Below are 15,000 nucleotides of genomic sequence, written 5' to 3'. Positions count from 1 at the left end.
TCTCACAGACACACACGACCGTCACTCACCCGAGTTTACTGAAATGATAAATCGGCTGAACGAGTGAGATAGAGAGGGGTAAAAGAAGTGTGTGAGTGATATAGATAAAGATAGATATATCGATAAATAGATAGATAGATAGATAGATAGATAGATAGATAGATAGATAGATAGATAGATAGATAGATAGATAGATAGATAGATAGATAGATATGAGTGAGTGAGTGAGTGAGTGAGTGAGTGAGTGAGTGAGTGAGTGAGTGAGTGAGTGAGTGAGTGAGTGAGTGAGTGAGTGAGTGCGTGAGTGAGCGAGCGAGCGAGCGAGCGAGTGAGTGAGTGAGTGAGTGAGTGAGTGAGTGAATCAGTCAGTCAGTCAGTGAAAAACTACTGCCGTCGTTATAGTTAAGACTGTTGGGTATTACTGTAGTGCTGGGTAATATATATATTAATGTTGCACACACGCGCGCACTCGCATAATTCGACTTCTATCTCTAAACGCCCGGTGACATGGGGATAAAACTAGACATGATTCTCAATAACAAATATATATTGAACGTGCAAACAACAAGGAATTCGCAATGGATTCTCTTAAACGCACATGAGCGCCGACGTCATTACAACGCTGCGACTTCGCAACAATTTCTCACTTTTCGTCAAACAACGATCAATATTCAAAACAACGGGCGATCACATTTATTTAGAGTTACACTCTTTACATTTGAATTATCTAACACCCATACTTGGTAACAATGAGTGGGCGGGGTTGGGGGGGGGAGGTCGTTCTCTATACGGGGCTGAGGAACACGTCCGGATGATATTGCATTGCTTATAGGAAAATCGCCCTTGAATCAATCCAGTGCGTACTTCTCTCAAACGTTGCACAGGCATTGTCGGGGCATGTCCATGGCCTAACCGCTAAACAAGAGGTTGACATGGGCTAGCAACGTGCGAAACAATGGCATATGGCTGATTAACGATTCACTTGGCAACGTGCTGTAACCACGAGAGGTTGATATCGCCCAGCAACGCACTGTGCCGATGGGAAGTTGGCATCAGTTATCAACATGTTGCACCATCCGGTGATGTGCATCATCTAGCAGCAACGTGTCATAACAACGAAGGGTTGACACCACCTAACAACGTGTTATAACGACGGTAGGTGCACACCGCTTAGCAACGTGCCATAACAACGGTTAACATCGCCTGGATACATGCTGAAACAACGGGAGGCTGACGTGGCCTAGCAACGACGGGAGTTTGACCCCCGACATGCACGACAAGCGCGATATGTCGTTACTGGACTAATGCGCACGCACGCACGCACGCACGCACGCACGCGCGCGGCGCCTATATGTGCGTTGAGTCGGACTCTTGCTCATCCGGCTGCCGCTGTGGGGACGGTTCTCGCAGCTGCAGCATCGTCGTGTCCGTGCGACTTCCTAGCCGCTCGTGATGCTCCTCCTCCTCCTCCTCCTCCCGCTGCTGCTGCTGCAGATGCTGCTGCTGCTGCTGCTGAAGCTGCATGCTCATGCGTTTCGACTGCACTTCAGACGCGCCGTACCTGTCGTCATAAAGCTCTCGCCTCAGCCTATCCTGCATACTGCCGCACCTGCGAAAAGAAACGCGTAGATAAGAAATCCATCGGGTTACTTTTACACACACACGCACGCGCGCGGGCACGCACGTAGACACACGCCCGTAAGCACGCACGCGCCCACACATGCACGCGCATGCACGCACGCGCACAGGCACAAACTCCCGAACAGATTATATTCGATATAACTATAGCCAGATCATGGTCTGAAAGACGATAGTCAGAAAGCACTATAAGTGTTTCCACTGGAAACCACACGCGCGCGGGCGGGCGCTGTGTCTGCGCTCATATGAAAGAGAGAGAGAGATAGAGAGAGGCTGCGTTCTTCTGTCTGATCATGATGCGCGTGTTTCTGACCGTGAGAACGTTCAACCTGCCGATACGCGTATATAAGCTGTCCCACGAGTCTCTTTATTCAGTAAGACACACACGCAAAGCTTCATTGTACCTATGTGACAGACGATAGACGCCTGCATGTTGTGATATGCATGCGTGAGTGGTGGTTGTGGTTGTGGTTGATGTGTTAGGGAAATTCGCGTGTGACTGCGTGATAAAATTCCCGAACGTAGGATGATTAGGTATTTTTGTCCAATACCGTTTTGTTCCGGCTGGTCAATTGTGGATTAGCATTGACCATATGGATCTATAATAAATGGGAAAAAAGTGGGACGTATACAGAAATAGGGAGAAGGAAAGTGACAAAATGCGAAAGAGAGAAACAGAAATACAGAGAGCGGGGGAAAGATAGACAGCGAGAGAGAGGGAAAAAGAAAGAGAGTGAAGAGAAAGAGAAAGAAAGAGAGAGAGAAAAGGGAAAAAAAGAAAGAGAGAGAGAGAGAGAGAAAGAAAGAAAGAGAGAGAGAGAGAGCGCGCGGGGGAGATTAAATCCAACTGATCCACAGAGAATTGCGCATTAACCAGAAATTCGAGGCTGCATCTGACATTCCGGCTCTGGCGGAGTTTTTCTCATCCAATTAAATTCATGCGAAATGGAGATTATAAAAGTATACAATATGCAACGAACATTGTAGAATATGCACATATACTAGGTATATATTTCACTAGGGGACGTCGATATGTCTTCTGCAGTGAATTATCGCATGCCGAATAGCAACATGGCGTCTTGCGTGATATGATGAAACTGGCAAGACATTTATGTTTGCACAATAGCGCGAACGTTTCGGCTAGCGCGAGCATTCTCCTCTCCTCACGTCAGCTTTCTCTCTGTGTCGATTCAGATGGGTGGGGGGGTGCAACTCGCCTTGCGAGTGGCAACTCGGAATCAATCCTGTATTTCACGTACGGCTGCTTCCCTAGTTACAAAATTCTTCTGGTTTCTAGATTTCGCAGCTGCACTTCGCGAAAATGCCAAGTATAGGTGGCGCGATTGAATTCCACGCGTCTGACGTGCCTGACGTGCCTGACGTCACCTGTGCATTCACGAAATATGAATGACTTCGTTCGCAATATAAAATAATAATATTATTATTAATGAAATCAATAAAAGGGGTCCGTAAAAACCTGGAATCCGCTTGATCGACGCGGCATAAATCAACGCGAGTGCCGCCGCCGTGCCTGTTAACACACGGTCGCGCTGTGTTCAAACTGCGGAAACGCGTTCTTATTCGAGATTGCGTCTCTAACGTTAAAAAATAACGACGCGCTATAGATTGCGTTACGTACGGACGGCCATCTATCGGCGCGACGCAGAACTAAATGTCAGCTGTGACGACCGTACGGCAAGGCGCCACACGGGGCCACACGCAAACGAAATGTTTACTAATATCCCTAAAATATCCAAAACCAACTGTATAGATAATACTGAGCAGAGACGCAGGCGTGCACATGAGTCGCATGTCTGGACTAGAGTACGATACTCGTCTGCACGCACGCAGGGTTTCGGCACATGAAAACGGACATTTCTCACAGGGTACTGCAATACTTTCCGGGAATACAAGTTTTTGTACATCGAATACTCTTCCCAGAGTACGATAATACTATGCAGGGTTGCATGTCTCTGCACTATAGCCGGCTCTACTCCTTCCAGAGTACGATAATACTATGCAGGGATGCATGTCTCTGCACCATAGCCGGCTCTACTCCTCCCAGAGTACGATAATAAACTTCAAGGTTGCAAGTAACACCTCTCTGCATATAGAGTTGCGCGCTTGCTTTTCCGCGAAGAGTTGGACAGAGAATCCGAAGCATTGGCGTGCATTATTCATATCTGCACACGGCTACGTGTAAAACATGCATGCAGTGTCCGATCAAGGCGCCTACGGCGGCACAGCACCTCTGGCACATTCAGCTCTCGCTAGATGCTATATGCGTGCATTGCACCAGCCACTGGCTCATGCAGCTCTCGCTAGATGCTAGATGCGTGCATTGCACCAGCCTCTGATTTCGACGAGAAGAAAGCGACGGGGATGCCGGCATCGGAGTGGGCGGTCGTTGCAGCAGTGGCTGTAATTACTCCTCTGTTTGGCCGTAAGGATTCATTTTCGCCGGACGCGCCCGCTTTGTGCTCAAGGCGAGGATTAGGGAAAGGCTGTACAGTGGCGCACGGCTTGCTAGCTGCGCGACGTTGATCGTAGGGGAAGTGCTAATTCTGGACTGTGCTTTATTGCTCATTTTAGCCACCCTGGATTTCAACATCCCACGTCAGCACAGCATCCCAGGATTTCAGCATCTCATGTCACCTAAGCATTCAACGTCACCTCAGCAGCCCGCGCCACCTCAGCATCCAACGCCAGCTCAGTATCCCACGCCAGCTTAGTATCCCATGTCACATCAGCATCCCACTTCGTCCCAGCATCCCACGCCACCTTAGCATCCCACTTCATCCCAGCATCCCACGTCACCTCGGCATCCCACGTCATCCTAGCATCCCACGTCACCTGACCATCCCACGTCACCCCAGCATTCCACGCCACCTCAGCATCCCGCATGTTACATTAGCATCCCGCATCATCTCATCATTCCAAGTCACCTCAGCATCCCACGTCATCTTAGCATCCCACGTTACATTAGCATCCCGCATCATCCCAGCATCTCAAGTCGCTTCAGCATCCCACGCCAGTTCAGCATCCCACGTCACCTCAGCATCCCAAGTCACCTCAGCATTCCACGTCACCTCAGCATCCCACGTCACCTTAGCATCCCGCATCATCCCAGCATCCCAAGTCACCTCAGCATCCCACGTCTTTCCAGCATCCCACGTCACCTCAGCATCCCACGTCACCTTAGCATCCCACGTCATCCCAGCATCCCACATCATCCCAGCTTACCGCTGGTAATTAATTGTCCAATCACGACATGTGTGTTTCACGTCGTCACGGGAGGATCACTGTCAGTAATCGACCTGTACAGGGTTCAGTGTATAACCAAACACCGTTGTGTGGTGTGTGTGTGTGTGAGAGAGAAAGAGAGAGAGAGAGAGGAAGAGAGTGTGTGTGTGTGTGTGTGTGTGTGTGTGTGTTGTGTGTGTGTGGATGGGGGTGTGTGGGAGGGAGGGGGGGAGGTGCGTGTTCGCCAGTGGTGTAGATATAGGCTATTAGACACTTATACATGTAGCGATTGAAAGCGCATGCCCAGTATATTTACGGTCACTATTTCTACATTATTTACATAATTATCTCTTTTTTAATATAATTATTGTTGCTAGCAACAGCAGAGAGGTTAGGCGTGTGTATAAAGCCCACTCCTTTTCAAATTCTAAATCGCCTATGAGTTTTAATTATTTTTAAAATCCTATGATATTCTATAGCCGTCTCGAGAATCTCCATTTGCTTTCTAATCTGTTATTCCTCCTACGCTGCTTCGAAACGGTAAAGAATTTAGCGTTTTTTCGTATCGTTTCGAAACACTTTTACGGCGACAGCAAGGGATAATGAACGGGCGAGATAAACGCAATAGACGAGCGTCATTTCCGCGAATTTGCCATGTTGTAATTGCATAATAAAACTCGGACTGTGGCCACGCCGCCGCTGCTGGATAATACAAAGACTAGAGCGCGGCGTAGCTTAGTTGTGCTATTTAATCGAGCCCGCTCGTAAATGCAGGACTCAATGTGAATTATGGGCGGATCGATGGCGAGGAATGTGTGCGTGCGTGCTCGCATGCTGAAGAAACGCCACAACGTCGTTCGTTACATGCTGCGCTACGTTATTACACCAGTCGAAGTAACGGGTATACACACACGCGCCACACACACACACACACACACCACACACACACACACACACCACCACACACACACACACACACACACGACCGCCGCGCGCGCGCACGCACGCACAGCACACACCCACACACACACACACATACAACCACACACACACCCACACACACACACACAGCACACACACACCACACACACATACACACCACACACACACACACACACACACACACACACACACACACACAGCACAGCACACAACACACACACACACACACACACACACCACACACACACACACACACACAAACACACCACACAACCACACACACACACACACACACGCGCACACACACACATATGACGGAACGGACCCGCGCGCACGGTTAAACACGCCGAAACGAGGAATAGCGAGTCGCACCATTAGAGAAGGATTCGTGTGCCACTTATGTCAGGCCAAATTGCGCACGGCTAGACAGCTCGCGAGTAGCGTCACATTCCAACCACGACCGAAATTCCAAGACGAACGCTCATCACATGGCCCAATGCATCGAGGGTAGAGGGTCATATACATAACTACAAAAGCCCAGAAGGCTCATGCGAAATGCGAAAGTACGAAATGCGAATCTGAAGCAACCAATCAGAGAATGTGTTGGTCTTGACGAACGCATGCGGCGTATTAATTACTACAAAGACAAGATGGCGGTCATCTCCGATACAAACAATGATGTGTGACGATAATGGGAAGTCTACCTGTACTGTTGTATAACGAATATGCACCCTTAAAAAAACTTCGAAGACGGGTAACATGCTAGTGCTCTTGAATTAAAGATTTTATAACAGGTTTATCCACGTAAACCCCACGATTTTCAATGAATGTGAAGTGAATTGTTTACCTCATTGTTTGTAATCGAGATGGCCGCCATCTTTGTCTTTGTAGTATTTAATACCGCGCATGCGATTCGTCAAGCTCACCGTTCTCTAGATTGTGTGCTTCAGATTCTTCGCATTCCGCATTGTCGCATTTCGCATTTCGCCGAAAAATTGACAAAGTTGGTGGGCCAGTTTTTTCGTTTGAATGAAATAATCTTTCTAGTGCTCCGTCGTGCTGTTTTCACCTTAGACCTCGTAATGCTTCATCTCGGGATTTTGCTTTCGCATTTCGCGTTTGCCATTTCGCGCATTTGCATTCGCAACATAAACCCTTTCTGAGCTTGTCGTACATAACCCATGTAGGTAGACCGTCATCAAACACACACATGCGTCTAAACAGAGGAATTGCTCCGACCTGTGATTGGAGAATAAAATAGCCCGCCGCCACTTTCCATTTTTGGAGGCATAAAAAGAATTCGTGAACGTTTTCGTTCACCGGTCATACCGCGCGTGTACATATTTGCTAAATTAATTGACTAATCGCGCTTTCAATAGACTCAAAATTTCACACGAGATTTAAGCTAAGACAGTGTCTATAATAGGCCTAGAATTTAATGAGAAATATAACTCAATCGTTCGCTTCGCTATATGATCGTTAGTACACGTTCTACCCGTCATAGCATAGCGTATGCGCGCGAGAGTAGGCGGGGGTCTATTTTTATCCTCGCAATTCACAGTCGGAGCATTCTCTGTTAGACGCATGTAACAAACACTGCAGGCGGCATTATTGATCTCTCTGTCCATCTCGCCGACAGTGACCTGATATAGTTTCAGCAGAAGGAAAAATCCGATTTGCGCTATGCGAAATTTCGCTACTGCAAAACTGGCGCTACAACGTCAGGAGTTCTATATTTACGCGGGCGCATGCCCGGTTTATTATTATCAGTTCTATGTTGTTACACCAACGCAGTTACCCCCCCCCTCTCACAGACACACACGACCGTCACTCACCCGAACCCGAGTTTACTTGCAAATGAATAAATCGGCTGAACTGGCGCTGCAGATAGAAGAGGGGTAAAAAAGAGGCTGTGCAGTGATATAGATAAAGTCAGGATATATCGATAAAATAAGATAGATAGATAGATAGATAGCATACGATAGATAATAGATAAGATAGGATAGTAGAGTTAGATAGATTAGATAGATAATAGATAAATAGATAGATAGAGTAGATAGGTAGAGGAGTAGATAGATAGCTAGAGTAGATAAATAGATCATGTATTATATAGGTATAGATAGATAGATATAGATAGATTATAGAGATAGATAGATAATGGATAGATAGTAATAGAGGTAGAGATGATAGAGAAAGTGAGACCTAATAGATAGATAGAGATAATTTAAGGATATGATAGATAGATAGATAGATAGATAGATAGATAGATAGATAGATAGATAGATAGATAGATAGATAGATAGATATAGATAGATAGATAGATAGATAGATAGATAAAATAGATAGATGGATGGATGGGTAGATAGATAGATAAATAGATAGATAGACAGATAGATCAAATAGATATATGGATGGATGAGTAGATAGATAGATAAATAGATAGATAGACAGATAGATAAATAATAGATTGTAGATAGATAGACAGACAGGCACACAAACAGACAAAGAGTGCGAGAGAGAGTCTATGTGTGTTTCGCTATTAGGCGCTACCTCCCCCCCCCTCCTCCTCCTCTCTATCATCTCTGCCTCTGCCACATACTCGCTATTATATGATGTATCACGCGTATCATTGCTGGAAAGCTAACATGGCCGTCCATAGATGAAGTTGGGCAAAATCTGATGGCGCGAACATGGCGTCCGTCGTAACCTCTGACCTCACCACGCACTTACGACAGGGGTCATCTGAATCAGCTCTCCGTCGTTATGACGCATCACGCCTGATGAACTTCAATGTCACCCTTGAATGCAACGAGCGTGGCAAGAAAGAGAGCGCGAGAGAGAGGGAGATCAAGCCCGCGTGGCAAAGAGGGAGAGAGAGAGAGCGAGAGAAAGAGAAAGAGAGAGAGAGAAAGCTGGAGAGAGAGAGACAGAGTGGGAGAGAAAGAAATAGAGCGTGCGAAACAGAGCGGGAAATGGAGAGCGAGAGAGAGAGAGAGAGAAAGAGCGCGCACACGAGAGACAAAGAGAGAAAGAGAGCGCGCAGATGAGATAGAAAGAAAGAGAGGGAGAGCGTGCGCGCACAACAGAGAAAGAAAGAGAGAGAGAGGGAGCGCGCGCACGAGAGAGAATGAGAGAGAAAGAGAGAGAGAGGGGGGAGAGAGAGAGAGAGACAGCCTGCGCACGAGAGAGAAAGAGAGAGACGAGTCCGCTTCGTCAAATTTCTTTGCCGCTCCCTTCACTCCGTCTAAGATAAACAATTTAAATGCATTTGCATTTGAAGAGACGCGGCAACGCGCGCGCTGCCGACGCAGACAATGCACATTGTTGGCAATCTAAGCGCGAGCAGGCGACGCAGGATCGGAACTAATATCTAGATGGTCGCCTATCTTGAAAATGTGGGACGACGACGAAGAACCGACGTGATGTCATACGAAGCAAATCGAGTTACCCGAATTGAATTTCCGCGTCGGGAAAATGAAATCAAAAAGAGCGCGCTCGCGAGGTCACCTAGTGAATTCTCGTGGTTAGCCAAAGAAGCATCGATTTGGGGGTGTGGGGGCAGGGTCACTGCTCTGTCCGCGAAATCTCATCGCATTGATGTTTTATTCGCCACACACAGTGTGGTAGAAGCGCCTTCGTCTACTGTTTGTTGGCTGGCTTCGGGTACTGTTCGGGACTGTTCAAGACTGTTCTGGATTTTTCAAGACGGTCCAATACGGTTCAAGACTGTTTGGGACTGTTCGGGACTGTTCTGGATTTTTCAAGACTGTTCAAGATGGTTCAATACGGTTCAAGACTGTTGGGGACTGTTGGGGAGAAATAGATCGCAAAGAAATGTTTTTTTTTTAATTATGTCAGCGTCAATGTGACGTGTGTCACGTGTCATCACGTCGAATGTGATCGCCCCGTGACTGCTATAGCAACAGCGGCTGTGATCACACTCGCAGGGATTCAGCAGAATTACTAGCATGACGCTGTGCAAGCGAGAGAGAAGATGCCAGCGGGCCGCGTATATATTGTAGTTCGAAAATGTTGTTGATCTCCGCTCCGGAATCGTAGCATCGTAGATGATTGCAGCAAGGAGTAAAAACGATGTAGTCGCAGAAATTGTTCTTGAAGACTGACTTAATTAGGAAAACACAATACAAAATATATACATACGGCAACCTAGGCACGCAAGCCTAGGCCCGTGTCTCGATTTCGTCCGCTACATCTTGATAGGAAAGACCGTACCCACGTACGTCTCTTGGGTAGGTCACTCTGGTGATCTTTCGTCCGTGCCTATTTATACGTTTCCGAAAACCGCCCGGCGACATTTCACTCCGACCGGTTTTTCGTTATTATTGGCCGGACCTTGGCGGGGCTAGGAGACGCTTGACGCTACGCATATATATCGCGCCCTACGTCCCGTGTCATTACAAAAACAACAACGAACAACGAACAGGACAATTAGTCCCACTGCCTCGCCTGGCTAGAAGCGCCACTGGTTAATTACAACGCACAATGTACAATAGAACATATACACTGACAAACATGTAGACGCAAGCACGTAAATGCCGTCAGCGCATTCATGTTTATAACGCGGAGAAAAAAATTTCGTAAGAGCTGAAAGCAGGAATGTCACGCGATGTCGATTTATTTTAGGTTTACCGCAGTACAACCTCAAAATAAATTGTTACCGATCGCGACAAAATCGGGGTGTTATCAATGCGGCATTGCCAGCCCTTTATAGTAAAGCGAACGGCTGGCCGTATAAGGAATCAATGGGGACTCAGAAAACCTTCATATTAAACAGAAAGCCATAGAATGCAATGATTAATGCAATTTTGACAGTCACTCGTTCTGAATAAAAGGCTCAGTCGCAATAATAATAAAATAAATTATGGAAAAAAAAATTATAAAAGAAAGGCCCAGTTAGTAAGTGATTAAAGCAGACCTGACAGTCTTCTATATATATAAAGTTGTTCAGCCGACTAGCCTAGCGGAGCCAGCCTAGAGGAAAATTAAAGATATTTCCAGAATCAGCACGTCTGGGAGGTGGTTCTGGCTAAAACAAAAATTTAAAAAAGTTAAAAATTTATAAAAATTGTATTCATCAATAGATGGCAGTGCGTACAGATTAACATCACGTACGTGTGAATCCATTGGTATACCCTTAACGGCGCAGTGGCCTAATCGCTAGAACATCCGTCTCCTACACCGGATTCAAGTCCCAGCTGGGGAACTTAGTTCCCCTTTTTTCCTTTTTTTCCTTTACCTACCTCTTTAGTATGTATTATTTTTAATTTCTTACTTTTTAATTTTTATTTTTTATATTTAATGTCTTATATTTTGCTTTCTTATTATTTTTTACTGTTTGGGATGGGATGGCATGCGATGGCATCGGATGAGATGGCATGGCATGGCATGGCATGTCATCAAGATGGGATGGCATGGCATGTCATGGGATGGCATGGCATGGCATGAGATGCGATGAGATGGGATGGAAAGGGATGAGATGTGATTGGATGCGGTGCGATGGGATGGCATGGAATGGAATGGATGGATGCATGGATGGATGCATGGATAGATATATAGTTAGATTTTTTGGCATTTTTCTTTCAACCAAGCGGTCACCAACTGAGTAACGTCACTGATTTCCCCGGGCAACGCCGGGTATCCCGCTAGTACGTAATAAAATAAAAACTCAACTCAGCAGTGATCAACGGTGATTTGACAGTCATTCATAATAAAAGAGTAGCCCGGCTGGAGAGTGATCAATGACGATTTGACAGTCATTCACGTCGACCACATCGGATTCGTGTAAAACATCGGATATCGATAGAGAAATTACCGCGCCTCGTCATGAATCAGGCAGACGATCGGCTGCACGTCGCCCACCTAGCGGTAAAAACTGGAAATTGCTGTCTCACGTCGCACAACAGTATTACGGTAAGCCGAGTGCCTCCCGTTAACGTCCCGCAATGACACTAATGCCCACATATCGTCATGATTCACTACATCTCAATCGTCGACTCGTACTCGGAAACGGAGCGTGGAAATGATAATATTATGCTTGAGTTGATTGTTAGTTCTTCACCTTTCTAAGAAGGCCCGCCACGGTCCGTTAATGACCGTCTGACATTCAATTTGCGATGAAGGATGTACGTGTGAATAAGTTTGAGCGAGGGGAGGGAGTGGTCACCGTTCCGCGTGACAACCCTGACGACAGGTGTGCATGCTAGGCAACAAAAATGCAATTAGTTTCCGAAGTGATCCGGTGGTTTTGAGTCACCTCGTGTTAGCAGGGCAGATAGAAATTGTCTGTGCGTGTAAATGCCGTGTGAGCCAAACATCTATTGGTTCTTGAGGTCAGGGGCCCGTTGTCAGAAACAAAATTTGTCTTAGCATTAAATTTGACTCGTAGACCGAAATCAGAAACATCGTTAAGTTACCAGAATAAAAAATTCCAGCAACATTTTTCTCTTAACATTACGAGATCCTAGATACTCTCGTAACTTTTAAACCAATATTAAAATAAAACAATTACACAAATTAGTAGCAATTATAGTGATATTATATATTATAATAATTAGTAAAACGTGTTTTTCATGGAAAAAAAAGTCAGAAACACAAGTTATCTATTGATCGTGTACCATAAAAACTGCTACAAGTGGCTTTTGTTCTCTTGTTCTGGATATTTTGATGAGTCATGACGCGTATTGTATTGCTGTGCAGAATAAATTCATGAACGTGTCGTTTTTTAATCAAATATTATTTATATGTAGATAAATATCATAATATGCATAAATTGCTGTCATGTACAATAAATGTGTATGAATTCGAGTTTTGGGATCGATTCTCATCAAATCAGCAGCATTGTGACAGAAAATTATCAAATTCCTGTTATCGTACGTTTTCGCATAGCTGCGATGCGTTTTTTCAACACTATTCGCGTACCAATAACATTAGTCGTAAGTGCTATCTTACCATTAACATATTAGCCTTATCTTAACGATTTTTCTGACAACGGGTCCCATGTGAATACGCATCGCCAGAACCGCGTAAACAGCGTGAATGACTGTTGCATAAATAAGAACACGATTAGTTGCTGAAGTCAGGTGACTGAATGTCACACACGGTGTAAACATCCTAATAAGTTGCTATTAAAACGCGAATCCGATTGGTTGCTGAAGTCAGGTGACTGCGTGTCACCCACGGTGTAAACATCCTAAATAACTGCTATTAAAACGCGAATCCGATTGGTTGCTGAAGTCAGGTGACTGCGTGTCACCCACGGTGTAAACATTGTAACACTCCTCACTGCTTCTATCAGCGACATGGCGACGCGTGCAATGACGCCGTTGTCGCATCACCGAAACGATCGAGCGTTAAGGCCAAGACACACTGCAGCGACAACGACCGACCGTAACGACAAACGATTTTTCAGAAAATTTGAAACTATTGTTTCCTATGAGCCATTGCACACTGACGCGACGACGACCACGACAACCTCGACGACAAAAATAATTAGGAACGTTTCTATTTTCCAGCGACTTTCGCCGGCGACACTTTACAAATGGCCAATCACAGCCGTTTCCATCGGCACGTGACATCGCCATTACGTCATAAAATTATAAACCAATGCTAGCCAGGAAGTAGACTGGTCCCCAGCGCTAAACTCGCACCGCCTGTCAGAAATAGTGTGGCCGCGAACCCATCTAACCAAAACGTGCAAGGCTACGGTCAGCCATCAGACGTGATTATAGTGTACGTTCGTATAATATGCTGCGTATATATTACTTTATTATGTTATCGTTATACATAGAGCGTTTTACAGCAATTTATTTAAAAGCAGGAGCAGGAGTTTTTTGCCGTTTTCTCATGTGTGCCACTGCCACTGGCACTGGCATTGTGGTGAGTGCTGGGTGAACTTTCTCGTTACGGTCGGTCGTTGTCGCTGCAGTGTGGCTGCGCCAGTCGCCGCGACTGTTGTCGTTTGTCGTTACGGTCGGTCGTTGTCGCTGCAGTGTGGCTGCGCCAGTCGCCGCGACTGTTGTCGTTTGCCGTTACGGTTGATCGTTGTCGCTGCAGTGTGTCTTGGCCTTTAGACGACAACAGATACAGCATCGCCTTACAGCGACACATTGCCTACACATTTACAGCGACTATTGCTGGCAGCGACGGCGCGCAGCCTGCCGTCGTACCACAGAACACGCCGTAAAGACAATGTTACAAGACGCGGCGACGGCTATATCCGCTTCTCGAGAGGCAATAACCAAAGCTGAACATAACAGCAGCTCCGCCCCGCCACCATAAATAACAGAGCGCAGAGCAGCGTCTGTTATTAACGCTGTCTCCCGCATCGTGGCGCGTCGAGCGGCACATCTTTATGAAGGGGAGGGAGAGTCTGTCGTCTGCGTCGTGCGTTGACGCTGACGTTGACGCTGTCGAGTCGAGTCGACTCGGTTGCGATTAAAACCTGACGCAACTCGATTCACTGGGATCTACGGTTCTACCACGATCTTTCAATCTATCGTGTTCTCTCAATTCGCCCCGATTTATGGATAACGATCTAACGATTTAACGATCTCTCAATCTACACTGATCTATGGATCTACAACCATCTCTCAATCTACACTGATCTATGGATCTACCCTGTTCTCTCTCTCTCTTTCTACCCTGATTCATAGATCTACAACGGTCTCTAAATCTACCCTCATCTATGGATCTACGACGATCTCTCAATCTAAACTGTACGGTGACTGTTTCTAACGTCGCGTGCTGGGCTTCAGGGTCTAGTCAACCCCGGTGTCAACGTCGGTGCGATACTACTCCCAACCGCGACGATTGAAGAAGTTCTGCATTTTCGGTACGTGTTGCTATATAATACCAGTCTGTCCTACGATGTTGGGGAAAATTCCCCGACGCGGGGAGCTGCTTTTTGTAATCTCCCTTACGAGATTTTGTGTTTGTGTGTGTGAGAGTGTGTGTCTGGCGCAGAAACGCGCTATCCTCCCTGAACACACACACGCGCGCACACACACACGCACACACACGCGCGCACACACACACACACGCGCACACACGCGCGCACACACACACGCGCGCGCACGCGCGCACACACACACACACGCGCACACACGCGCGCACACACACACGCGCGCGCACGCGCGCACACACACACACACGCGCACA

At 46.5% G+C, this 15,000-nt stretch overlaps 1 protein-coding gene across 1 annotated transcript in view; it reads right to left on the bottom strand.

The window, feature by feature from the left end:
- Positions 1–399: 399 nt before the first annotated feature.
- The window catches only part of LOC106806454 (5-hydroxytryptamine receptor 1B-like), a 71,848-nt gene continuing 57,247 nt past the window's right edge, over positions 400–15,000 (bottom strand). The window contains exon 3 of the mRNA XM_014808393.1: positions 400–1,609. Within this exon, the coding sequence (XP_014663879.1) occupies positions 1,348–1,609 (262 nt within the window). The 3' untranslated portion in view covers positions 400–1,347. The remainder of the gene's footprint in view (positions 1,610–15,000) is intronic.

The sequence above is a fragment of the Priapulus caudatus genome, unplaced genomic scaffold, assembly GCF_000485595.1.
Source record: "Priapulus caudatus unplaced genomic scaffold, Priapulus_caudatus-5.0.1 Scaffold161, whole genome shotgun sequence".
Lineage (NCBI taxonomy): Eukaryota > Metazoa > Priapulida > Priapulimorpha > Priapulimorphida > Priapulidae > Priapulus > Priapulus caudatus.
The sequence above is the reverse complement of the archived record's forward strand: the minus strand, read 5'-3'. Positions and strand labels throughout refer to the sequence as shown.